We start from the raw sequence: 25,391 nt of genomic DNA, 5'->3' as shown, positions 1-25,391 counted from the left end.
GTCTGTAATGCACTTCCCCATTTGTCACTGGGGCCAACGTGGTATGTAAATGGGCGGCAGATTTGGTGGCCCTTCCACTGGCTGAACTCTGGGTCGAGTCCAGGATGGGAATTTAGTGGGTGGAGAGGCTGCGGCAGGACAGTGAAGTCGGCACGGCCAGCGACAGGAAGCCGGGCTTCGCGGCAGCCTTCCCGGAAGCCGGCCGGCTAGCCCCAGCCCGGTCCGTCCAGGGCCGGTGCTGGAGGAAGAGGCCGGCAGGCAGATCCTCGTGCACGGAGATGCCCCGGGAAATCCCCTCCGGCTACGATGACAAAACGCCCTCCCTCCCGCCCTGCCTCCCTCCCAGCCTCGGCATCCCACTCCCCTCCCTTGGGGCCTCTCCGGGCGGCACACGCGGCCCGCGAGACCCGCGCCGCGGAGGCAGCCCAACGTCCCGCCCCGCGCGCGCACCCCCGCGCCCTCCCGTTGGCGCGTTCCGGCCTCGGCGCGCCGCCGGCTCCCCTCGCCCCCAACCTCTAGCACACCTCGGCGGCGGCGAGCGGCCCGGGGAGGGCCCGGCGCCGGGAGGTAGGCGCTGCCCGCCGTCCGCGGCGACGCGCACGCAGACCTGCCTCTCCCCGGCCTTCTCACGCCGGCCGCGGGCGGGCGCGCACGCCGAGTGACGCTGGAGGAGGAAGCGCAGCGCCCCTTCCCCTCCCTCGCCGCCCGGGCCCAGCGGGAGCCCCCCAGTGCGCCTGTGCGGAGGCCTACTTGATTATGTGTGCCCTCTCCGGGCTGCAGCGCTAGCCGCCGGGCGGAGGTGGGGAGGGAAGAAGACCAGGAGGAGGCGGAGGAGGCGGTGGAGGGGAAGTGGGGGGGAGTCAGCAAGGACATGGCTCCTGACTCCTGTGCGGAACGTGAGTGACTGAGCGGCAAAGCCCGAGTGAGCGAGTGGCCGATTGGCGGGCGTGGGCCGGGCGCCGGGAGGGAGCGGGAGCGCGGGTGGCTGGCTGTGCGGGGGGCGGGGGGGCCGGGAAGCACTAACTGGCTTGCATGTGTTTTTTAATGGTCCCCCCAACTCCCTCTTAGATGGTCTCTAGCGACCGGCCCGTGTCTCTGGAGGACGAGGTCTCCCATAGTATGAAGGAGATGATTGGAGGCTGTTGCGTTTGCTCAGACGAGAGAGGCTGGGCCGAGAACCCACTGGTTTATTGCGACGGGCACGGCTGCAGCGTCGCGGTGCATCAAGGTAAACACCCAACCGCCCGCCGGGCCGAACCGGGCCCGCTCCCAACCGTCACCGCGTCCCCCACCGGGGCGGCAACTGCCAGCTCCCCCGCCCCTCCCCCGCCCCGCCCCGTTCCGCGGCCCGGGGTGGACTCCGCGGGGCCTCGGCGGGGAGCGGCGGGGGTGGGCTGTGCGTGTGGGAGAAAGTGCGTGTGGCCTGGACTGTCATGTGATTCGGCGCTCACTCTCTCAAGTGTCATTTGGCCGCCGCCTGCGCCCGGACCCGGGGGTCTGGAGTCTTGGGGGCCGTGGTTGGAAGAGGGGGCTGCGGGGCTGCGGGAGGGGGTGGAGTGCGGGGGGCGGCAGGGCTTGCCCCTCTCGGTGGGGTTACCTTGGCGGTGGGTTCGGGCACGTGTAGACCCCTCCCCCTTTGGGCCCGCTCCCTCCCGTCTGCCGCAGTGTGTCTGGGGACTTCCTGTGGCATGGAAGCAGCCTGGGAACGCCGCTCCCCGCTCCGGGGCGTGGGGGAGGGGGCCGAGGGGCTGCCTGGCCGCTTGAGATCGGGGCGGGGAGGCGTCTGCGGCCGCCCCTCCGGCCTTCTGGCGGAGGCTCCGCTGCTGGGGACCGGGAGCTCGCTGCGGGAGGAGGGCGGAGGTCGCGCCGCAGTGGTGCTGCTGCAGGAGTGCCTGGCTGCACCGGCTTGGGCTGCGGGATGTGTTCCGTGGCCAAATCAGGCCACTTCCTCAGCATCAGTGACTGAAGAGAAAAAGAGGAGGTGGTGCCACCAGTGATTTGGGGAGCATCGTAGTTTATTTCTGGGTGTTTCCACTCAGTGAGGTTGGTTGATACTCAGAAAAAGCCTAGGACACTTAGCAAGACAGTTTTCTGGACATTGACCTTTCATGTGGTAAGGAAGTGAGGCAACCTAGATAATTTTTTTTGGTGGCTCTTATACTCCTTATTATTCACCAACCCGCCCCATTCCCATTTCTGAACCTGGCATTGAGTGATGAGTAAGTGGGGCTAAACTGCATTCTTTAGAATGGAATCCTAGAACTGGGAAGGGAGACTTAGGAAGTAGTGAATTAACCTGAGAACGCAGTTATTCCCATTTTCCTTTAAAGAACAAGGTTGCACAGCTTCCTTTCTTAAGGAGTAAAAAATGTGTTGAAACTAGATACTAATTTTATGATCTTAGAAAACTGGTATAAAAAAAAAAAGAAAAGAAAACTGGTATATAGTATTTGCATTCCAGTATTTATTGGCATTGGTGGAGGTATTTCTTATGAATTGGATGATAAATTATCAGGTTTTGATAAGTAATCTCATCTCAATATAGAAAATGTTCATTTAAGTCTTAAATTTCTTTTTAAAGTTAATTTTCTTCTCTACAGTACTTCTGAATTGAAATATGTTTTTGGACACTCAGGTAGTGTTTCTTGGCTGACAGAACATTTTGGAGATTTAAAAATTTGTGCTGATTTTATATTCTTTAAGTGCTTTCCAATATTTAAGATATTTTCAAGTTTCCTTTGAGTGCGCTCATTCAGAATGTCAATTGGATGTTAGTGTTTTTAGGAAAATTTCAATTTTGAGTTAATTACATATTATAAAAACAATTTTTAAAAAACAACTAGACTTAGATATGTGATATATATTCATACTTATTGGAACATTCACCTATATTTAGGAATGTTCACTTTTTATAAGTAACAGCTTTATTGAGATGTGATTTACATGCCTTACAATTCACCCACTTAAAGTGTACAATTCACTTTGTTGTGTGTATTCACTAAGTTTTGCATCCATTACCACAATTTTAGAACATTTTCACCACCCTAACAAGAAACCTTATATTCTCATTTCTACTCAACTCCCCAGGCAACCACTGTCTCTATAGATTTGCCTATTTGGGAAGCATTTCACTTTTTTTTTTCCAAATGTGTTTTTATTGATTTTTAGAGAGAGGATAGGCGAGAGATAGAGAGATAAAAACATTGATGAGAGAGAAACATCATCCATTGGCTGCCTCCTGCACGTCCCCTACTGGGAATCAAGCCCAGAAAGTGAAACCCAGTCATGTGCCCTGATCTGAATCAAACTGATGACCTCTTGGTTCTTGGACCGAGACACTGAACTACTGAACCACACCGGCCGGGCTCATTTCACTTTTACATGTAATTTTCTTTTCTGCAGTATCTGTTGCTCATTTTGAAAGATGATTTGGAAATATTTTCATTAGACTTATCTAAAATGATTGCTTCTTAAACTGCAGGATATAGGAATGAATTAATTTCTGAGTTAGTCTATAAAAATCTAATCATGTGTTAAATTTTGCCTAATATTCCTATCATAAAAGAATAATTAAAATTGTAATGTTTATACTTAAATGAAATAACATAATTGGCATTTTAACATTTTTATTATGTCATACGATTTCAACTAAGATAATATATGTGTTAAATATAGATATAAAATGTTTTAATTTTCTACAAAGCAGGAGGTTTACATTAATAGTTTGAGAGGTAATTAGTTTAATAGGGCTTTGAAAGGGTATTTGATTTTCCCTAATTCTTTTTTCTTAACATAATTTAAAATATTTTATTTCCCGACAGCTTGCTATGGCATTGTTCAAGTACCCACTGGACCATGGTTTTGCCGGAAATGTGAATCTCAGGAGAGAGCAGCCCGAGTGGTAAGGACTGTTTATCAAAAACATTAAAATACTTTTCTGAGTAGCTTAGGATGTTATGTACATGTTTCAGTTTGAAGGGTTGTCAGTCTGTTGTTCAAATATTGATTTTGGGCCAAACATTGACTTACAGTTTTAAACCAATTTTATAAAACCTGAAAAAGAAATTGAACAACATAAGCATATGTTGATGGATACTTTGAGCAGATAATATATAAAGTTGTATTTTAGTTTATTAGCCCTAACTACTGGTTTGAAGGTTAAATTGGCTAATCATAGTTAGAATATAATGACAGTAGGACATAAGTTATACTGCTAATTCTGTCACGTTCTTTTTAGTGAATAAAAAAAACATTAAGAATTTAGCGATTCATACTTTTTGCTATGTCTGCACATGTATAGTTTAACATTGCTCAATATTTTCAGACATTCAATCCCTTTGGCAAAACAACATAAAAAATCTTTCTTTTTTACTTAGCTGGCGGCTACCTTCTTTCTAAACACTTAAAAAAATTTTTTTTATTGATTTCAGAGAGAGGAAGAGAGAGGGAGAGAGAGATAGAAACATCAATGATGAGAGGCAATCATTGATTGGCTGCCTCTTGTACACTCTCTACTGGGGATCCAGCCTGAAACCCTGGGCATGTGCCCTGACTGGGAATTGAACTATGACCACCTGGTTCATGAGTTGACGCTCAACCACCGAGCCACACCAGCAGGTCCTGAACACTTTTGTAAACCACCTGTAACAGTGAGGGAGAGATGTTTGTTTATTTATTTATTTTAAATATATTTTTTATTGCTTCCAGAGAGGAAGGAAGAGGGAGAGATAGAAACATCAATGAGAGAGAATCATTGATTGGCTGCCTCCTGCACGCCCCCTATCAGGAATGAAGCCTGCAACCCATGCATGTGCCCTGACTGGGAATTGAACCTGTCCTCCTGGTTCATAGGTCAATGTTCAACTGAGCCATGCTGCCTGGGTGGTATGTTTATTCTTTATGGCCAAAAGCATTTTTCTAGTTGAACTTCTGGATCTATCAGGGAGAAATAGATTTAATATTCATTAATCATATAAAAGCATTATCATTTGAAATGTTATAGTTCCTTTTGGTATTGACTAGAGAATTTGACAGAAGGTAGGGAAGAAACATTTCAATTTCTGTACATGTATAGTAAAGACAGAATCTTTTATTTTTATAGCCTGAGTAAATGGCTGAATAGCCTATCTAGGTTTGTGAAATTCAGAGCAGTATTCTGTTGATATGTTTTGTTTGAGTGTGAAAACGCACTGTAGCAGAATTATAGCTATTGATCAAATGTTACCATAATGGGAATTAACAAATGGAGGATGAAATCAATCAAAAATGTTAAGATTTGATGTGGTAGCATACATAGGTGTACTCATGTCTTTTTTGCCTCTTCGTAGCATGTTATGATTTGGGGTTCTTGAGTCACCAAGCAAAGGAAGTTATGCTTTATTAGTAAACACTGACAATTAAGGTGAGGCTCTTCCAGCAGTGTTACAACAGATTCAGGGCCAGAGAAAGATTAGAAAATAGGAAAGGTGGGTATCAATAGAGGGAGGATAAAGGTATTGTGAATGGGATTGATAAAATGCCAACATTATTTGTCTTAAATGCCCCCTGTTGCCTGTTTTTATTCCTTTAGCCTCTAAGGCAGCGGTTCTCAACCTGTGGGTCGCGACCCCTTTGGGGGTCGAGCGACCCTTTCACAAGGGTCGCCTAAGACCATCGGAAAACACATATGTAATTACATATTGTTTTTGTGATTAATCACTATGCTTTAATTATGTTCAATTTGTAACAATGAAATTGGGGGTTACCACAACATGAGGAGGTGTATTATAAAGGTTTACTGCATTAGGAAGGTTGAGAACCACTGCTCTAAGGGCATGGTCAAGATATTAGGGTGAATAAAGTAGTTATCTAAAAAGTATATTGGAGGATGCATTTTTTAATCCTTAAATTTTGTTATTTATTGGTTTTAGAGGGGAAGGGGGAAGAGAGAGAGAGAGAGAGAGAGAGAGAGAGAGAGAGAGAGAGAAAAGAGAGAGATCTGTTTGTTCCACCTGGGGTCAACCCCACCGCTTTGGTGTATCTGGATGATGCTCTAACCAACTGAGCTACCTGACCAGGGCTGGAGGATGCAATTTATTTCAGCTTTATTTGATGAGATGATGTGGGGGCAATTAAAGGTTTTAAAGAAAAGACACAACCTCCTTTAAATTTCTGTAGTGTACAGTTGTAAAAGTTAGGTCCTTTGTAAGAAACAAAAACTTATTCCAAGCTAAAATAAGCGAAGAAAGAGCATTTTATTTTAAGGATAAAGGAGCTAGAACCAGAACATGGAAATGTATGCATGACCTAGAAAGGGAATTGAATTAGTCTTAATCTTATTTCTGGTTTTCTCTGTGTCTGCTTTATTCTTTCTGCAGATTTTCTCTGCTGCTTTCTACAACAATCAATAGTTAACTTTTTTTGACTGTTTACTGTCTGTCAGATACTTTGCTGAATGTTCTATACCAATTCTCTCTTTTAATCAACCTATCAAATCTATGAGGTTATTCATTCTCATTTTATGGATAAGGACAACATAGTTTTAAGAGCAATACATATCTAGTTGGAGTCTGGGCTGTGATTAATTTTTCAACTATCATGTTATATGTGAAAGATGGGCATACTTCAGCTCCTAATATTTTCTACCTCCTGTATCAAGAGACTACATCTTAGTCTGAATGTCATGTTCCTTTGGGGGAAAAAACGAAAACAAAACTTTTGGCTTGGCTTGGATGAGGTACCTAGATCATCAGTTGGCCATGGCTAGACAATATGGTTGAGTGGTTCAGACACAGGGCTAGATTGAATTTTAAAAACATTAGGAAAGAGGAAAATAAAAGTAGGATTGGGGGAAAGTTTGGTTGGTTTTTAAGGGAAGCTCTTTGTAGATAGGCATTCATAATTTAGTGAAAGCACTTGAATTGCTTTATTCGCTGCAAGCATGAATGTTTTGTTGAGAAAGTTTTTTAGACTTATACTACTTACTGATCATTATCATAGTGGTGAGAGGTTAAAATACTGATGACTATTTTTGTATTTAATGTGTATTTGTCGTTCTTAATTACCAGGCTGAAGAGAGAGATTAGAAATTTTATCTACTTATATCATTTCAATGAGATACAGTGAGGATATTTTATATTTTAAATATTCTACTTCAAAAACAAGTAGAGAGTGAATCATGAAGAAAAAAAAAAACGGCCAAAAGCCAGTTAAGAATTTGCATTAATTAGATATTGCTATTCTAGTGCTAAATGAAAGACTATTTCTTTCCTACAGTAATTTTTTTCTCTGCCTCTTTATTATAGTTCTTCCTTGTTTCTTACATTGTTAGGGAGAAATTGCCAGATGGAATTAAAAGTCAAGGTTTTAGGGATTGACCTAGGGTTATATTATTTTACTAGAGGCCTGGTGCATGAATTCGTGCATGGATGGGATCCTGCCAGCCCGCCCCATCAGGCCCGACAGGGCCGGGGGAGGGGCCGAAGGTGGTTGGCCGGCCGGCCCCTCCCCTTGGTCGAACTCCTGGTTGAACTCCTGGTGGAGGGGACAATTTGCATATTAGCCTTTTATTATATAGGATTTTAAAATTTTTGCTTAATGAAGCTATATAATGCAAGCAAATCACTATAAATCTATAAAACCATATAAATTATATACTTAACTATATTAATTATATTTAATTCCAGTAAAATTATATTGATATACATTTAATTATCACAAATAATTCTGAGCAATATAGGACATAAAATAAATACATATGTATTCCCCACCCAGAATGAACAGATGTTACTTATTCATATTTGCTTCAAACCTTCCCTTCTACTTAAAAGGAACAATAAAAGATTAAGTTGAAGCCGAAACCGGTTTGGCTCAGTGGATGGAGCGTCGGCCTGCGGACTGAAGGGTCCCAGGTTCGATTCTGGTCAAGGGCGTGTGCCTGGGTTGCGGGCACATCCCCAGTGGGAGATGTGCAGGAGGCAGCTGATCGGTGTTTCTCGCTCATTGATGTTTCTAACTCTCTATCTCTCTCCCTTCCTCTCTGTAAAAAAATCAATAAAATATATTTAAAAAAAAAAAAAAAAAAAGATTAAGTTGAAGTACTTTCTGTACTCTCCTCAGTCTGAGTCCACCATTATCATTTAGTATCTGTTAGGCCCTTCTATATATATTTTTTCTTCCCAGTTTTACTGAGATATAATTGGCATATAACATTAATTTAATGTGTACAGCATATTAGATATGTTGTATCAGAATGACTACCGTAATACGTTAACATTCATCAGTCATTTCACATTTGCAAATATTTTTTCCTTTTGATGAGAACTTTTAAGATTTGCTACTCTGTTAGTAAACTTTCAGATATACAACACAGTATAGTTTTTAAAAAAATATGTTTTTATTGATTTTTAGAGAGAGGAAGGGAGAAGGATAGAAACATCGATGTGAGAGAAACATTGATCGCTGCTTCCTGCATGCCCCCCACTGGGGATTGAGCCCGAAACCCGCAACCCTGAGCATGTGCCCTGACCAGGAATTGAATCTGTGATCTCTTGGTGTATGGGTTGACACTCAACCACTGAGCCACACTGGCCGGGCAACTGCTTATATATATATATATTTTTAAATATTTCTTTATTGATTTCAGAGAGGAAGGTAGAAGGAGAGAGAGATGGAAACATCAATGATGAGAGAGAATCATTGATCGGCTGCCTCCTGCACGCCCCCTACTGGGGACCAAGCCCGCAACCCAGGCATGTGCCCTTGGCCGGAATCGAACCCGGGACCCCTCAGTCCGCAGGCCCGATGCTCTATCCACTGAGCCAAGTTGGCTAGGGCCTGCTTGTATTTTTAATAGTATCTTGCTATTATTGCTTTAAGGGCTATATGCTTTCCTTTATTTATTTGAACATTTAAAACCTTTTTAAAATTAATTTTAGAGAGAGAGGAATGGTGGGGGTTGGGTGAGAGAGAGAGAGAGAGAGAGAGAGAGAGAGAAAACATGGTACCTTTGTAAGATACATTGCCCAGCATATAGTACCTATTTATTCCTTTTTTTTGTTGTTTAGACTTTTATGTTTATCAAAGAGAAGCTTTTGGTATTACCTAACTTTGACTAAGTGTTATGCTTCTCTTTACACACAAAATAGTACCTCACAGCTTGACTCTTGAATACTCATCTCATTCTTCAGGGGCAACACCTTTTGGTATTTCTATATTTATTTATTGATTTCAGAGAGGAAGGGAGAGAGAGCAAGCTAGAAACATCAATGATGAGGGAGAACCATTGATTGGCTGCCTCCTGCACGCCCCATACTGGGGATCGAGCCCACAACCCAGACACGTGCCCTTGACCGGAATTGAACCCAGGATCCTTCAGTCTGCAGGCCAACGCTCTATCCACTGACCCAATCTAACTAGGGCTACTTCTATATTTCTAAAATGAATGTCTAAACATCAGTATTTGACATAACCATTTTTAGATGTTGTCTTTCACTGCATCACACATTTTGGTTAAATCAATAATACTAAATAATAATTACATTATTCCAACTATTTAAATGTTTTGTTAATTTTTAAGCAAAGTATACTATGATTGCTTTCTTCATATAATTTTCCATTTGGTTAATGAGTCAGGTAGTCTATAAATTCAAATTTTCTTTCCTTTGCCTACTCCTTTCCTTTTCCTCGTCCTCTCTTCTGTCTCCTCTCCCTCCTTTTTCTCTTCCTGTCTTCTTCCTCTCTTCTCCCCTTCCTCTCTCCTCTTTCTCTTTTGTTCTTCTCCCTTCTCTGCCAACATATTTTCTCTCCTTCCTCTTCTCCCTCCTTCCCCTCCTCTACCTTTCCCTCTTCCTCCTTCCCTTTTAAGCTGGGAGACCTTCCTCTAAGCACCATCTCCCCTGCTCCCATCTGGCTGGTTTCTCTTTACTCCTAGAACTTTCTTCACTATCATCTTGGGAGTTTCTTTGCTTTTTGCTTATTTTGAATTCCCTGTTGTCTAACTCTTCATTCTCCCATTTCTTCTTTAATGTTTTATTTTTTTGTTTTGGCTGGTAAATCTTCTAGCAGCTTCATAGGAAAAGGTGTATGAGAAAGAAATTTTTAAATTCTTGCATGTAGTTTTACCATCTTGCTTGATTGATAGTGTGGCTGAGTAGAATATTTGGCAATCATTTTCCTTCAGAATTTTGAAGATATTTCTCCACTGCTTTTTAGGTTTCAGTATTTTTGTTAAGTCCCACGAAGTTCTGATTTCTAATCTTTTATATATGATTGTTCTCTCTGGATTTAATATTTTTTCCTTATCTACCTTATCTCTGATACTTACATGTTTTTATTGATTTTATTTTTTTAAAATATGTTTTTATTGATTTTAGAGAGGAAGTGAGAGGGAGAGAGTGATAGAAACATCAATGATGAGAGAGTCATTGAATGGCTGCCTCCTGCACACGCCCTACTGGGGATCAAGCCTGCAACCTGTTCATAGATTGATGCTCAACCACTGAGCGATGCCGGCTGTATTTTTTTTTTTTAATATATTTTATTGATTTTTTACAGAGAGGAAGGGAGAGGGATAGAGAGTTAGAAACATCGATGAGAGAGAAACATCGATCAGCTGCCTCCTGCACACCCCCTATTGGGGATGTGCCCGCAACCAAGGTACATGCCCTTGATCAGAATTGAACCCGGGACCCTTGAGTCCGCAGGCCGAAGTTCTATCCACTGAGCAAAACTGGCCAGGGCCGGCTGTACTTTTTAATGATTTTAGAGAAGAAGGGAAAGGGGGAGAGAGAGAAACATTGATTGGCTGCCTTCTGTAAGCCCCCTACTGGGGATGGTGCCCATATTCCCGGGCTGGAAATCCAACTGGTGACCCTTTTGGTTCATGGGACAATACGAGGCACACTGGCCAGGGCTCTGATAACTTTTCATGGTAGTGTGCTTTCCCTTACTCATTATACTGGGCACACAGTGGCCCTTTTGTTTTGTTAAATCATGTTGGAGAACATTTCAGTTAGGAGAAATGTTTTTGAGTTATTTCTTTGATAATTTCCTCAGTTATGTTGTCCTTGTTGGCTTTTTCTGTATGTTTCTTTATTTGGATGTTGGGCCATTTGAATTAATCTAATATTTTATATTTTGTGTTTATTTTTGTCCTACTTTCTGAAGTAGTTCTTTGCGTTATCTTCCAAACCTTAACTTAAATTCCTGAATTCTATTATACGTTTAACTTCCAAGGCTCTTTTATGCTCTTTGAATGCTCCTTATTTTCATTTTCTGATTTTGTTTCTTGGTGCAGTATCTTCTCTTAACTCTATGAGAATATTAATCAGATGGTTATTTTTGTTTTCTTTCAGTTTTCTGATGTTTTCTTCAGCTCCTAGGACTCTTCATTAGTTTATCTACACTATTTGTTTTGGCCTGTCTTGTTAAAGACTTTGCTTAAAAATCTGGTCACTCTTAGCCATCAAATTCATAATGAGTGGATTGGAAGCTCTGTATGGGCAGGGATTGTTGGCTGGTTGGCTTCATTAAAGGTGATTTAGCTGAGTTCTTCTATTAGGAGACCACCAACTGGGTTAGTTTATTTGGAGGAAAATCATCCATTTAGGATTGACCAACTTAGTTACCAGTATTTTTTGAGTCAGGTGGTTGCTGGACTTTCACTATTTAGAATTAGATTCTCAGTTACTTCCTTTTTCACTATGATATCCCTTTCCTTAGCTGTGCCTGGTGTCTCCAACTCTGGATTTCCTCCTTTACTCTTTTTGCAGTTTTCTAGTGTGGGAGAGAGACATTTAATGTGTAGTGTAGAAGGAGATTGGGAGGGAGGTGTGTGATTGTTTTTCAGTTTATACCCATTTCTTTCTGTTTTTAGCCTTACCTGAACCCATCCCTCCCAGGTACATACACCACCACTGCGCTTGTACAACTCCCCGTCCCCGATGCCTGGTGCCTAAAATTCTTCCAGTTTCTGGTGCTATGTGGTCCAAGATACATTGCCTTTGGACTTGTCTTATTGCAGCAACCTTTTCTGATCTGTTAAGTCATATACTATACTTGTCTCTTTCATAGCTTGCAAAACTTTATAGTTGTTGTCTTCCCTTTTGTTCTTTTTGTCTATGTGGCATTATGCCCTTTTTATATAATTTAGTGGGATATTAGGAAGGAGAGAAGGTAGTTTTTTTTTTTTTTTTTTAAATATATTTTATTGATTTTTTTACAGAGAGGAAGGGAGAGAGATAGAGAGTTAGAAACATCGATGAGAGAGAAACATCGATCAGCTGCCTCCTGCACATCTCCCACTGGGGATGTGGCCGCAACCCAGGCACATGCCCTTGACCGGAATCGAACCTGGGACCCTTCAGTCCACAGGTCGACGCTCTATCCACTGAGCCAAACCGGTTTCGGCAGAAGGTAGTTTTTAAGTAGAATTAAATACCTGTAGCTTGGGATGTTGTCTTTTCCCATTTCTCCCAGGGTCTTGTTTTATTTTTTGTCTGTCATTTTTACTTTTTCCCCAGTCAGCTCACAAGCATTTTTGAATCTTTCTATGGATTCTACTTTCCCTTCACGTTTTTCACCTTTCTGTCTTTCCTCTTTTCACTAGCAAACTTCCTGGAAGAATAACACCATTTGTTATCTTTGCTTCTCCAACTCCTTTTTATAGTCTAACCTTAATTGTGCTTAATGATTGAGATATAACTTAGTTTTCATTTTATTTTATTTTTAAAATAGATTTTTATAGATTTCAGAGAGGAAGGGAGATGGGGAGAGAGAGAGAGAGAAAGAGAGAGAGAGAGAGAGAGAGGAAGGAAGGAAGGAAGGAAGGAAGGAAGGAAGGAAGGAAGGAAGGAAGGAAGACAGACAGACACCAGGTATGAGAGAGAATCATTGATGGCTGCCTCCTGCAGGTCCCACACTGGAGATCGAGCCTGAAACCCGGGCATGTGCCCTGACCAAGAATCAAACTGTGATCTGGTTCATAGGTTGTTCAACCATTGAACCATGCTGGCCGGGCTTAGTTTTCATTTTAAAAAATAGCATATGAAGTCTGTAATTGCTAAACGCTTTCATCATGGACACTGTTTTATATTCCAGTGAGTGTTATATAAAGATCCATGTACAAGAAATTCTTTTAATAATTTAGTATAAAAAAAATTGTCTCCCGTGAGGATCTGGTATATTTCCTCCTTTTTGATAGCTCTGTGACACACATTCTGTTTTTCTGTTTGTTTTGGCTACCAGGCAGCTTGGAACCAAATCAGGTCTTTAGCTACATCAGTTATATTTATCTGACTGTTATTATAGTTGTTCCCTCCTCATCTTCCTCCTGTGGGGTGTAGAACTTCACCTCTTACCTCTGTTTCTCTGCGTGTTGATTTCATTCTCTCATACTACAGACTCTCTACTTCATGAGGCGGGAACAATGACTGCTGGCAGCTCTTGGCTCTCATCTTCCTAGCCCCTTCAACCAGAAGAAGGGGCTCTCTTGAAGAATCCTGGGAAGGACTCTGATTGGCCTGTCTTGGATCATGTACTCAACATCCCTGTGGCTGGAGTGGGGAGGGTACTATGAATGACAACCCTCATTAGAACTACATAGTTGGAGTCAGGGGTAAGAGAGTTTCCCTAAATCAGGGGCTGTCCCTCATATTGGCTTTCAAAGTTCATTTTTCTATTTTTTATTATTATAATATAGGTCCTTTATATGTAGGCTGCCTCAAATCCTTTTCTAAAAAAAACTAATGTAATGAATTTTCATAAAAGATCACAAACTCCTTCTTGTTCATTCACCCTTCAAACCATTATATTTGTCTCAAGTCCACCATCCTATTGATTTTGTTAACTTTAAATGGCTATGTCTAAAATTTTCTTTTCAGTTTTTATTCTAGTTGATCTACTTTCAGTATTTAAAACTGGTCGGTTGACCTTTCTTGCAAGACACTCTCCTCATGACTTCTGGGAAGCTCCTTTCTTCTCTGATATCTTTAAATATTGCTTTTTTGGATTCCCATTTGGTATTCTTTGCTTCTTTAAAGCTGAACTTATATGATTGCTTTTCTGGCCTGTTTATTTGATTACTTCACTTGAGATAAACTTAGGCATGCTTATGGATACCTGTAGGCATCAGTATCACCTGAACAACTTTTTTCTAATCTGTAGATCCATATTTGCAGTTGCCTCCTGGTTATCTATTTAGGTAGCATAGGCATCTTAAATTTAACTTCTCTACTTCTCTATTTTTTCTTGGGTCTAGATTATTGCAGCAGTTTAAATTATTTAATTTTTGATAAGATGATATGATACAGTTCAAAAATATAAAAATACACAGTGGAAGTTCTTCCTTCTAAACCCCTCTTATTCCCCCAGTTTTATTTCCAAATTTCCCATTGTAATTTGATTTTTATTTATTTTACTGGCTCCTCTATGTATGTACATGCTTATACATATATAGACTTTTGTTTTTCTTTTTTACAAAAAGATAGCATATTACACATACTTATAGTGAGCTCCCTTATCTTTTCTGTTTCAAAATTTTCTTCTACAAAGCAAATATGATTATTGTTTCTAAATGTACTAGACTGTCTCTTAACTTAGTTCAGGGAAGATTTTTTTTCTGGTCCATGGTATTTTCACTAAAAGTATGTTATGTCCACTTACACATTTAATTTCTGCATAGTACATAGCTGGGTAAACACCTCCTACCCTCACCCCCAACAATAAAAATTCTAGTTCTGTAGTTATTAGAAATTTATGGTGGTATTACTCTAGAACCAATAGAAACTAAAGCTGCTCTAATGTGATGTAAACTTTTCTATTCCCAGTACCTCGTCCCTACTGCTCCTGTTTTCTATATAACTCTGAGTAGACTAAGAACCCCAAAAGATTTTTTTTTTAAAATATATTTTATTGATTTTTTACAGAGAGGAAGGGAGAGAGATAGAGAGTTAGAAACATCGATGAGAGAGGAACATCGATCAGCTGCCTCCTGCACATCTCCCACTGGGGATATGCCCGCAACCCAGGTACATGCCCCTGACCGGAATCGAACCTGGGACCTTTCAGTCCGCAGGCCCACGCTCTATCCACTGAGCCAAACCGGTTTCGGCCCCAAAAGATTTTTTACATGCTGTTCTCCAGAGATGATACTCTTAAGTGCTATGCTATAATGTTCAAGCAAGTAACCAGAAGTGTTAAGACATATGTGTATGTGACTGTCTTTGTCTTGATATTTTAGATTAGGGGAAAAATGAAAATAGCATCCATGTGGTGGAAATAGGAAATATATCAGCTCTAAGGATATTATAGTAAAATCTCAACGTAGCCCGACTGGCGTGGCTCAGTGGTTGAGCAGTGACCTATGAACCAGGAGGTCAAGGTTCGATTCCCAGTCAGGGCACATACCTGGTTGGTGAGCTCTGTCTCCAGTTGGGGTTGTACACGAGGCAGCCAATCAATGATTCTCTCTCATCATTGATGTTTCTATCCCACTCCCTCTCCCTTCCTCTCTGAAATCAGTAAAAATATTTAAAAAAATCTCACTATAATGGACTAATTTGGGCGAGGGGGATGTCCCTTAAAGGCTGAAAGTCCATCTATACATATAAAAGAGAAACATGGTAATTGGCGTACGACCGCTACCCTTCCCATTGGCTAACCAGCGAGATATGCAAATTAACTGTCAGCCAAGATGGCGGCCAGCAGCCAGGCAGCTTGAAACTAACATGAGGCTTGCTTGCTTCAGTGACAGAGGAAACCAATGTTCCCTGCCTGCCCTGCAGGCCTCTGAGCCTGCAGTTTCAAACATTGTAACAAATATAAACCATAAACAAAACCCCAGAAACCAGCTTTTAGCCGGCTGGGATCTCAGAGCTGGAGTTGATACAGAGTTTCGATTGTAGAACCTAAACAAACCAGATACCTGCTTTCAGGAGCGGAGGCCTAAGAGCTGGAGCCTCAGAGCTAAAGCTGGCCCAGAATAAAAAAAAAAAAAAAAAAAAGAAAAGAAAAAAAGGAGCAGCTGGGAGCTTCAGTCCCAGCCTGAAAACAGCCCTCAGCCCCTCACCCAGACTGGCCAGGCACCCCAGTGGGGACCCCCACCCTGAAGGGTGTGTGACCAGCTGCAAACAGCCATCATCCCCTCATCCAGGCTGGCCAGGCACCCCAGTGGGGACCCCCACCCTGATCTAGGACACCCTTCAGGGCAAACCAGCGAGCCCCCACCCATGCACCAGGCCTCTATTCTATATAGTAAAAGGGTAATATGCCTCCCAGCACTGGGATCAGCGGAGCTGAGAGGCCTCCCGGCACCAGGATCAGTGTGACAGGGGGCAGCGCCCAAACCCTCTGATCGCCCTGTGGCTCTGTGTGTGACAGGGGGCAGGGCCACAACCTCCCTATCGGCTCTGCTCTGTTCATGACAGGGGAAGGCGCCCCAACCCCCTGATCGGCCCTGCTCTGTGCCTGATAGGGGGGAGCTCCCCAAACCCCTGATCACCGTGCAGCTCTGTGTGTGACAGGGTGCGGCGCCCCAACCTCCTCACCCCACGGGCCCTGCTCTGTGTGTGACAGGGTAGAGCCATAACCTCCCCATCGGCCCTGCCCTGAGTGTGACAGTGGCGGCGCCCCAACCCCCTGATTGGCCCTGCTCTGTGGGTGATAGAGAGCAGCGCCCCAACCCCCTGATCCGCCCTGCTCTGTGTGTGACAGGGGGCGGTGCACCAACTCCCCTATCGGCCCTACTCTGTGAGTGACGGGGGGAGCTCCTCAACCCCCTGATGGGCCCTGCTCTGTGCGTGACAGGGGGAGCTCCCCAACCCCCTGATCGGCCCTGCTCTGTGCGTGACAGGGGGCAGCACCCCAACCCCCTGATGGGCCCTGCTCTGTGCGTGATAGGGGGTAGTGCCGCAACCTCCCCATCAACCCTGCCTTGAGTGTGACAGGGGGCGGTGCCCCAACCCCCCAATCGGCCCTACCCTGAGTGTGACTGAGGGTGGCATCGAAACCTCCCAATCCGCCCTGCTCTGCTCATGACAGGGGGCGACGCCCCAGTTCCCCAATCGGCCCTGCTCTGAGCCCAACCAGGGGCTGCACCTAGGGATTAGGCCTGCCCTCTGCCACCCGGGAGCAGGCTTAAGCCAGCAGGTCGTTATCTCCGGAGGGGGCCCCAGACTTCGAGAGGGCACAGGCTGGGCTGAGGGACCCCCCCTTCCCCCTGAATGCACAAATTTTTGTGCACCGGGCCTCTAGTTATATAATAAGATAGGTTTTTCTGAATATGTATGCTAAAAAATTGACAAATTAGTTTACCTGTTTTTACTTATGTAGACATGTTTGTATGATAAAAATTAAGTATGTATGAAAGTTTAATTTCATTATTATAGTAATTTTAAATTTATACTGAATAGGGCTAGTAAATACATGCAATAAATGCATGCAATCACCTGTCACCGAGAGTAAACAAATACACATGGGTGGGGCATGGCTAGAACTGCTGCAGAAAGTCACTCCACCAGTTACCACTAGAAATGCTGTATGGTCATATGCTAATCATTCCCTGAACATTATTTACAAGTGATTCTTGTAATTTTTATGTTGATGAAATTACTAGTGTTTTTCCAACATAAGGCTTATTTACTAAAATATGTTTAAAAAATAACCTGTTAGCCGAAACCGGTTTGGCTCAGTGGATAGAGCGTCGGCCTGCGGACTGAAGGGTCCCGGGTTCGATTTTGGTCAAGGGCATGTACCTGGGTTGCGGGCATATCCCCAGTGGGGGATGTGCAGGAGGCAGCTGATCGATGTTTCTCTCTCATCGATGTTTCTAACTCTCTATCTCTCTCCCTTCCTCTCTGTAAAAAATCAATAAAATATATTAAAAAAAATAACCTGTTAATTTAATTATAAGCAAATCTTGGTTAAAAGCATTTTAAAATTAATAGGGCGTTAATTTTCACATATGACATACAGAACAAGAATATTTGTAAATCTAAAGTCTATTGAGGTCTGCAAAATTGAGGGTTTACTGTATTCCTTCATGGTTGGATCTTTTTGGAGGTTTATTTCTGCCATTGTATGTGTATGTTTCAAACCCCTGGTTCTTATTTTATTCTGTTTGTCTTTATAATATTTTTTCTCTTTTTAAATTATTTATTAAATATTTTTATTGGTTTTTAGAGAGAGAGAAAGAGAGAGAGAGGGAGGAAGAGAGCAGGAGAGAGACAGAAACATCAATGATGAGAGAGAATCATAGATTGGTTGTCTCCTACACCCCCTCTACTGGGGATCGAGCCTGCAACCCGGGCATGTGACCTCTCGGTTCATAGTTGATGCTCAACCCCTGAGCCAAGCAAGCTGGGCATTTTTTCTTTTTTTAAAAAATAATTCTTTATTGTTGAAAGTATTACAGAAGTCCCCTCTTTTGGGGGAAAATGGGATATTCTCTATATCTTTAAAGCAGCAGTTCTCAACCTGTGGGTCACCACCCCTTTGGTGGTTGAACGACCCTTTCACAAGTGTCGCCTAAGACCATCCTGCATATCAGATATTTACATTACGATTCATAACAGTAGCAACAAAAATAATTTTATGGTTGGGTCACAACATGAGGAACTATTTAAAGGGCCAGAAGGTTGAGAACCACTGTTTTAAAGGATGAAAATATTTTGATGAGTTGTATCTCAGTTCAGGAAAGTTTCATTTTAGATTTTCTAGAAGTTTTTTACATCTTATTTGGTAACACATGATTAATATTTATGGATGTTTGCTGAAACCGGTTTGGCTCAGTGGATAGAGCGTCGGCCTGCAGACTGAGGGGTCCCAGGTTCGATTCCGGTCAAGGGCATGTACCTGGGTTGCGTCTCCAGTAGGAGATGTGCAAGAGGCAGCTGATCGATGTTTCTCTCTCATCGATGTTTCTCTCTCATCGATGTTTCTAACTCTCTATCTCTCTCCCTTCCTCTCTGTAAAAAAATCAATAAAATATATTTAAAAAAAAATATTTATGGATGTTTAACTGCATTTGCTAACTGATTTTTTGGGAGCTGCTCTGAGCTTTCTCTTCCAAACACATTCCATCCTTTGGTCTTCTTTGATTTATGGATCATATATATGTCAAAGTATGTTTCTTTTGTTATTTGAGCAAGTAGCCATATATTATAAGCTATGAAAGGATTAATATTTTACTCTTTTCCAAAGACTCCTAATTTCTTTGGGCCAACCTTGTGCATTTATTTACTTTACTTGTGTGTGTGTGTGTAGGATTTTCTTGTCTTTAATTGTAAGATACGTGATTCCAAGAAAAGAGGGTACATCCACTATGTGGACAGTTAAAATCATAAAATGAATATTCACATACACGGTACTTACCAAGCGTAATAAGTAGAGCATTGTTCATACCTTTGACGCCTGTTGTGCTTCTCCCTGATTGCATTCCCGTTTGAGAAAGGAAACACTTTCCTGATATTTGTATTAATTGTTCTTTGTTCTCTTGTTTTATTTCTAAACAGTGTATAATTGAGTTGTGGCTGTTTTGAATTTCATGTAAATGGAATAATGTTCTATTTTTTCTGATTCATAGTATACTGTTGAGATTTATTTAATGCATGTAGCTATAGTTGATTCATTTTCATTATTGTATGATATTTCTATATGTAAATTACACCACTATCCAGGCTGCTGTTGATGGACATGTTGATTTTGTCAGTGTTTTGTAATTATGAACAATTATTGTTTTGAATATTCTTTTACATGCTCAAGAATTTCTCTAGCTCACTACTCTTCAAATAGCTGAGTTAGCTCCAAAAAGGATCATAAAATCAATTTAGTGGGGACTGACCAGTATTAAAAAATGAAGGAGGACAGGAAAAAACTCAGTGTATTTCCAGTATCCTGTGTATGTATACAGGATTGCAATATAAGGCATATTTTCAATCTAAGGGAAAAGAGTGCCTCTGATTAAATAATTAGATATTGCATGTTTTAAATATTCTTGTGGCACTCTGATTGAAAAACATTGCTCTGGGGTATACATTTAGAAGTGGAGTTGCTAGGTTGTCAGGAAGGCCAATCCATTTTCAGAAATGGTTACTTTACTTTCCCACCAATGAATGGCTTCTCTGCTCTACATCCTTATCCAGTGCTTAGTATGTCAATCTTTTTAACTTTAGTGATTTTGGTAGTTGTGTGGTGGTATGTCATTGATTTTACTTTGCAATTCCCTGATTACTAAACATGGTGAGCTTCTTTTCATATATTTATAGGCCATTTGGATTTTTTCACTTATGACTTGGAGATGGCTTTTCTATGTTAGTGGTTCATTTTTTAAACATATTTTTTTCTTAATATATTTTATTGATTTTTTACAGAGAGGAAGAGAGAGGAATAGAGAGTAGAAACATTGATGAGAGAGAAACATCGATCAGCTGCCTCCTGCACACCTCCTACTGGGGATGTGCCTGCAACCAAGGTACATGCCCTTGACCGGAATTGAACCTGGGACCCCTCAGTCCGCAGGCCGATGCTCTATCCACTGAGCCAAACCGGTTAGGGCAGTGGTTCCATTTTTTAAAACTCTTAATGAAGAGTTCTTAATTTCATTGCCAAAATTTTCAGTTTTTTTTTTTCTTTCATTGTTAGTGCTTCATGGGATCTATTAAAACAAATGTTTTTCCTAACTTTAGATCATGAAATTATTCTCCTGTATAATACTTTGTAAAATTTTTAAATTATTTTTTTTGAGAGAGAGGAACATCGATTTCTTGTTCCTCTTATTGATACATTCATTAGTTGGTTCTTTTTAAAAATATGTTTTTTTTTTAATTTTTTTTAATTTTTTTTAATTTTTTTTTAAAGATATATTTTATTGATTTTTTACAGAGAGGAAGGGAGAGAGATAGAGAGTTAGAAACATCGATGAGAGAGAAACATCGACCAGCCGCCTCCTGCACATCCCCCACTGGGGATATGCCCGCAACCCAGGCACATGCCCCCGACCGGAACCGAACCCGAGACCCTTCAGTCCGCAGGCCGTCGCTCTATCCACTGAGCCAAACCGGTCTCGGCAAATATGTTTTTTTTTGATTTTTAGATAGAGAGGAAGGGAGAGGAGAAAGAGCTAGAAACATCTTGATGAGAGAGACACATCAAACCTACAACCTGGGCATATGCCCTGACTGGGAAATCGAACCTGGGACCTCTTACTCCATGGGATAATGCTCAACCCACTGACCCACACCAGCTGGGCCATTGGTTGATTCTTGTATGTGCCTTGACCGGGCATTGAATCTCAAAATGAGCTACCCAGGCAGGGCTCCTATATAATCTTCTAAAAGGATTATTCTCCCCTATTTTTTTACATTTAGGTCTGTAACCACCCCATGTGGACTTGATTTTGTGCATAGAGTAAAATAGGGAGAAAACATGTATTTATTTTCTATATTTATATATTTTATACATATTATATGTGTTACATGTTATATTAAATATCCAGTTGTTTTAACACAATTCTTTTCCTTTTCTGCTGTACAGTGGTACTATGTCATAAACCAGCAGTTCATGTGTGTATGGATTTGTTTTTGGACGTTCTGTTCTTTTGATGTGTCTTTGTGCCAATAGCACATTTTTTTTTAAAAATGTTTATTAATTTTTAGAGAGAGAAGGGAGAGGGAGAGAGAGAAATATCAATGTGAGAGAGAAATATGGATTGGCTGCACCCTTACTGGGTATCAAGCCCACAACCTGGGCATGTGCCCTGAACTGGGAATCAAACTGGTGACCTTTCAGTGCATAGATCAGTGATGGCGAACCTATGACACACGTGTCAGAGGTGACACGAGAACTCATTTTTTTGGCTGATTTTTCTTTGTTAAATGGCATTTAAATATATAAAATAATATCAAAAATGTAAGTCTTTGTTTTACTATGGTTTCAAATATCAAAAAATTTCTATATGTGACACGGCACCAGATTTAAGTTAGGGTTTTTCAAAATGCTGACACGCCGAGCTCAAAAGGCTCGCCATCACTGGCATAGACTATGCCCAACCAACTGACCCACACCAGCCAGGGCAATACCACAGTTTTAAAATTATTCTAGCTTAAGTTATAATTCTGGAAATGAGATACCAGGTAAAATTATTCCTTCCCTCTTTTTAAAAAATATCTTTCCTCTTGCTCTTTGCATTTGATAACCATTTAGAATCATATTCTGCAAAAGAAAATCCTTTTAGTGTATTAATTGGCTTTGCATTGATTCAATTTGAGACTTTTTACAGTTTGAATCTTTCAATCTATGAATATGGTAATCTCCAATTACTAGGTTTTCATTTTTTAATTCTGGTAAAATATACACAACATAAAATATACACAACAATTCATATATGCATTTTAACCATTTTTGAATGTGCAGTTCAGTGGCATTAAGTAAATTCACAATGATGTATAACCATCACCAATGCCTATATCCAGAAATAAAAAAAAAAAATTTAAAAATATAGCCGAAACCGGTTTGGCTCGGTGGATAGAGCGTCGGCCTCGGACTGAAAGGTCCCAGGTTCAATGCCGGTCAAGGGCATGTACCTGGGTTGCGGGCATATCCCCAGTGGGGGATGTGCAGGAGGCAGCTGATCGATGTTTCTCTCTCATCGATGTTTCTAACTCTCTATCTCTCTCCCTTCCTCTCTGTAAAAAATCAATAAAATATATTTAAAAAAAATATAGTTACATACAGTATTATATTAGTTTCAGATGTACAACATAGTAATTAGACATTTATATGCCTTATGAAGTGATCACCTTCATAAGTCTACTACCCATTTGACACCAGATATAGTTATTACAATACCAATGACTGTATTTGTTCCCTATTGTGTACTTTACATCCCATGACTAATTTAATAATTGGAAGTTTATACTTAATCCTCTTCATTTTTTTGCCTATCCCTTCAACCCCATCTGGCAACCATCAGTTTGTTCTCCATATCTATGAGTTTGCTTTGTTTGTTTATGTTGTTTTTTAGATCTACATCAAAGTGAAATTATATGATGTTTGTCTTTCAGTCTGGCTTATTTCACATTATATCCTACTAGAGGCCTGGTGCACGAAATTCGTGCACTGGACGGGGAGTGGGTTGTCCCTCAGCCCAGCCTGCACCCCCTCCAATCTGGGACATCCCTCTCACAATCTGGGACTGCTGGCTCCCAACCTCTGGCCTGCCTACCTGCCTGATTGCCCCTAACTGCTTCTGCCTGCCAGCCTGATCACCCCCTAACCACTCCCCTGCCAGCCTGATTGACGCCTAACTGCTCCCCTGCCGGCCCGATCACCCCCAACTGCCCTCTCTGCCGGCCCGGTTGCTCCCAACTGCCCTCCTCTGCTGGCCCGGTTGCCCCCAACTGCCGTTCCCTGCAGGGCTCGTCCCCCCCAACTGCCCTCCCCTGCTGGCCTGGTCCTCCTAACTGCCCTTCCTGCTGGCCATCTTGTGGTTGTGAACGCTGCCATCTTTGAGGGTGTGGCGGTCAATTAGCATATTCCCTCCTTATTGGCTGTGGGCACCGCCATCTTTGGGGGGCGTAACAGTCAATTAGCATATTCCCTCCTTATTGGCTGTGGGCGCCGCCATCTTTGCAGCCTGCTGTTCAGTTGTTTGGTTGTCCCTCACTCACCCCCTGCTGGCCTGATTGCCCCATGCAGCCTGTTCGGTCATCTGTTTGGTTGTGATGGTTGCTTAGGCTTTTATATACACTGAATGGCCAGATTATTATGACCACCTGATGTTTGTAGGCAAATTAGCTATAATTTCGCACTGAAGTTGCTAGAGGGCCAGACCATTATAAATAGGGAAGCAGGTTGTTTATCACAACAGTAGAAGTGATTTTTTTCAGAAGATATGAGTAAATAACGTGATTTAACAGCCTTTGAATGTGGGATACACACACACACACACACACACACACACACACACACACACACACTGAGTGGCCAGATTATTATGACCACCCCAACAGTACTTCATTGGGCCACCTTTTGCCTTCAATAATGCGGCGATTCTTCTTGGCATTGACTCCACGAGATGTTGAAAGTGATGCAAGAAGCCCTGACCGGTTTGGCTCAGTGGATAGAGCGCTGGCCTGCGGACTGAAGGGTCCCAGGTTCGATTCCAGTCAAGGGCATGTACCTTGGTTGTGGGCACGTCCCCAGTAGGAGGTGTGCAGGAGGCAGCTGATCGATGTTTCTAACTCTCTATCCCTCTCCGTTCCTCTCTGTAAAAAATCAATAAAATATATTTAAAAAAAAAAAAAAAAAAAAAAAAAGAAAGTGATGCAAGAAATCTGACACCATGCCTGATGAATAGCACTGTCCAGTTCTGTAAGATTTGATGGTTGTGGAACCAGCTGCCTGATGGCTCTTTTAACTTCATCCCGCAAATGCTCAATTGGATTGAGATCTGGTGATTGTGGGGGCCAACTAAGCAAGGTAAAGTCTCCCTCATGTTCTTGAAACCACTCCTGCACAATACGAGCACCGTGGCATGGCACATTGTCTTGTTGGAAGAAGCCATCTCCATTAGGATATGCCATCAACATGATAGGATGAACTTGAACAGCAACTATACTTAGGTATGTTGTGCTATTCAGATGTTGTTCCACACAAATTAAAGGGCCCAAATCATGCCAGGAAAACATGCCCCAAACCATAACACTGCCCCCACCAGCTTGAAGGGTTGTACTCATGAGCATGTGGGGTGCATACTTTCTTTTTTTTAAAAAATTAAATCTTTATTCAGATTATTACAGTTGTTCTTCTCCCCCCACCCCATAGCTCTCCTCCACTCGGTCCCCCCCCCCCCCACTGTCCTCATCCCATAGGTGCACGGTTTTTGTTCAGTCTTTTCCTGCATCCCCCACACTCCTTTCCCCCCCAAGAATAGTCAATTCACTCCCTTTCTATGCCCCTGATTCTATTATAATCACCAGTTTATTCTGTTCATCAGATTATTTATTCACTTGATTCTTAGATTCATTTGTTGATAGATGCATATTTGTTGTTCATAATTTGTATCTTTACCTTTTTCTTCTTCTTCCTCTTCTTAAAGGATACCTATCAGCATTTCATATAATACTGGTTTGGTGGTGATGAACTCCTTTAGCTTTTCCTTATCTGTGAAGCTCTTTATCTGACCTTCAATTCTGAATGATAGCTTTGCTGGATAAAGTAATCTTGGTTGTAGGTTCTTGGCATTCATCACTTTGAATATTTCTTGCCACTCCCTTCTGGCTTGTAAAGTTTCTGTTGAGAAATCAGCTGACAGTTGTATGGATATTCCCGTGTAGGTAACTGAGTTCTTTCTCTTGCTGCTTTTAAGCTTCTCTCTTTGTCTTTTGCTCTTGGCATTTTAATTATGATGTGTCTTG

The 25,391-nt window shown here is 41.9% G+C and overlaps 1 protein-coding gene across 10 annotated transcripts in view; it reads left to right on the top strand.

Annotated features, from left to right (window-relative positions):
• Nucleotides 1-652: 652 nt before the first annotated feature.
• The window catches only part of MLLT10 (MLLT10 histone lysine methyltransferase DOT1L cofactor), a 226,063-nt gene continuing 201,324 nt past the window's right edge, over nt 653-25,391 (top strand). For 3 of the 10 annotated variants that reach the window (XM_036345345.1, XM_036345335.1, XM_036345353.1), the window contains exons 1-3: nt 658-896; nt 1,069-1,228; nt 3,822-3,901. In XM_036345345.1, coding sequence (XP_036201238.1) covers nt 1,069-1,228; nt 3,822-3,901 — 240 coding nt within the window. In that variant the 5' untranslated portion in view covers nt 658-896. Of the gene's footprint in view, nt 923-1,068; nt 1,229-3,821; nt 3,902-25,391 lie in introns of those variants that run through there. The other 7 variants (XM_036345308.1, XM_036345292.1, XM_036345271.1 and 4 more) reach the window with 5 other exon arrangements.

Source organism: Myotis myotis, unplaced genomic scaffold (genome assembly GCF_014108235.1).
Source record: "Myotis myotis isolate mMyoMyo1 unplaced genomic scaffold, mMyoMyo1.p scaffold_m19_p_1, whole genome shotgun sequence".
Lineage (NCBI taxonomy): Eukaryota > Metazoa > Chordata > Mammalia > Chiroptera > Vespertilionidae > Myotis > Myotis myotis.
The sequence above is the reverse complement of the archived record's forward strand: the minus strand, read 5'-3'. Positions and strand labels throughout refer to the sequence as shown.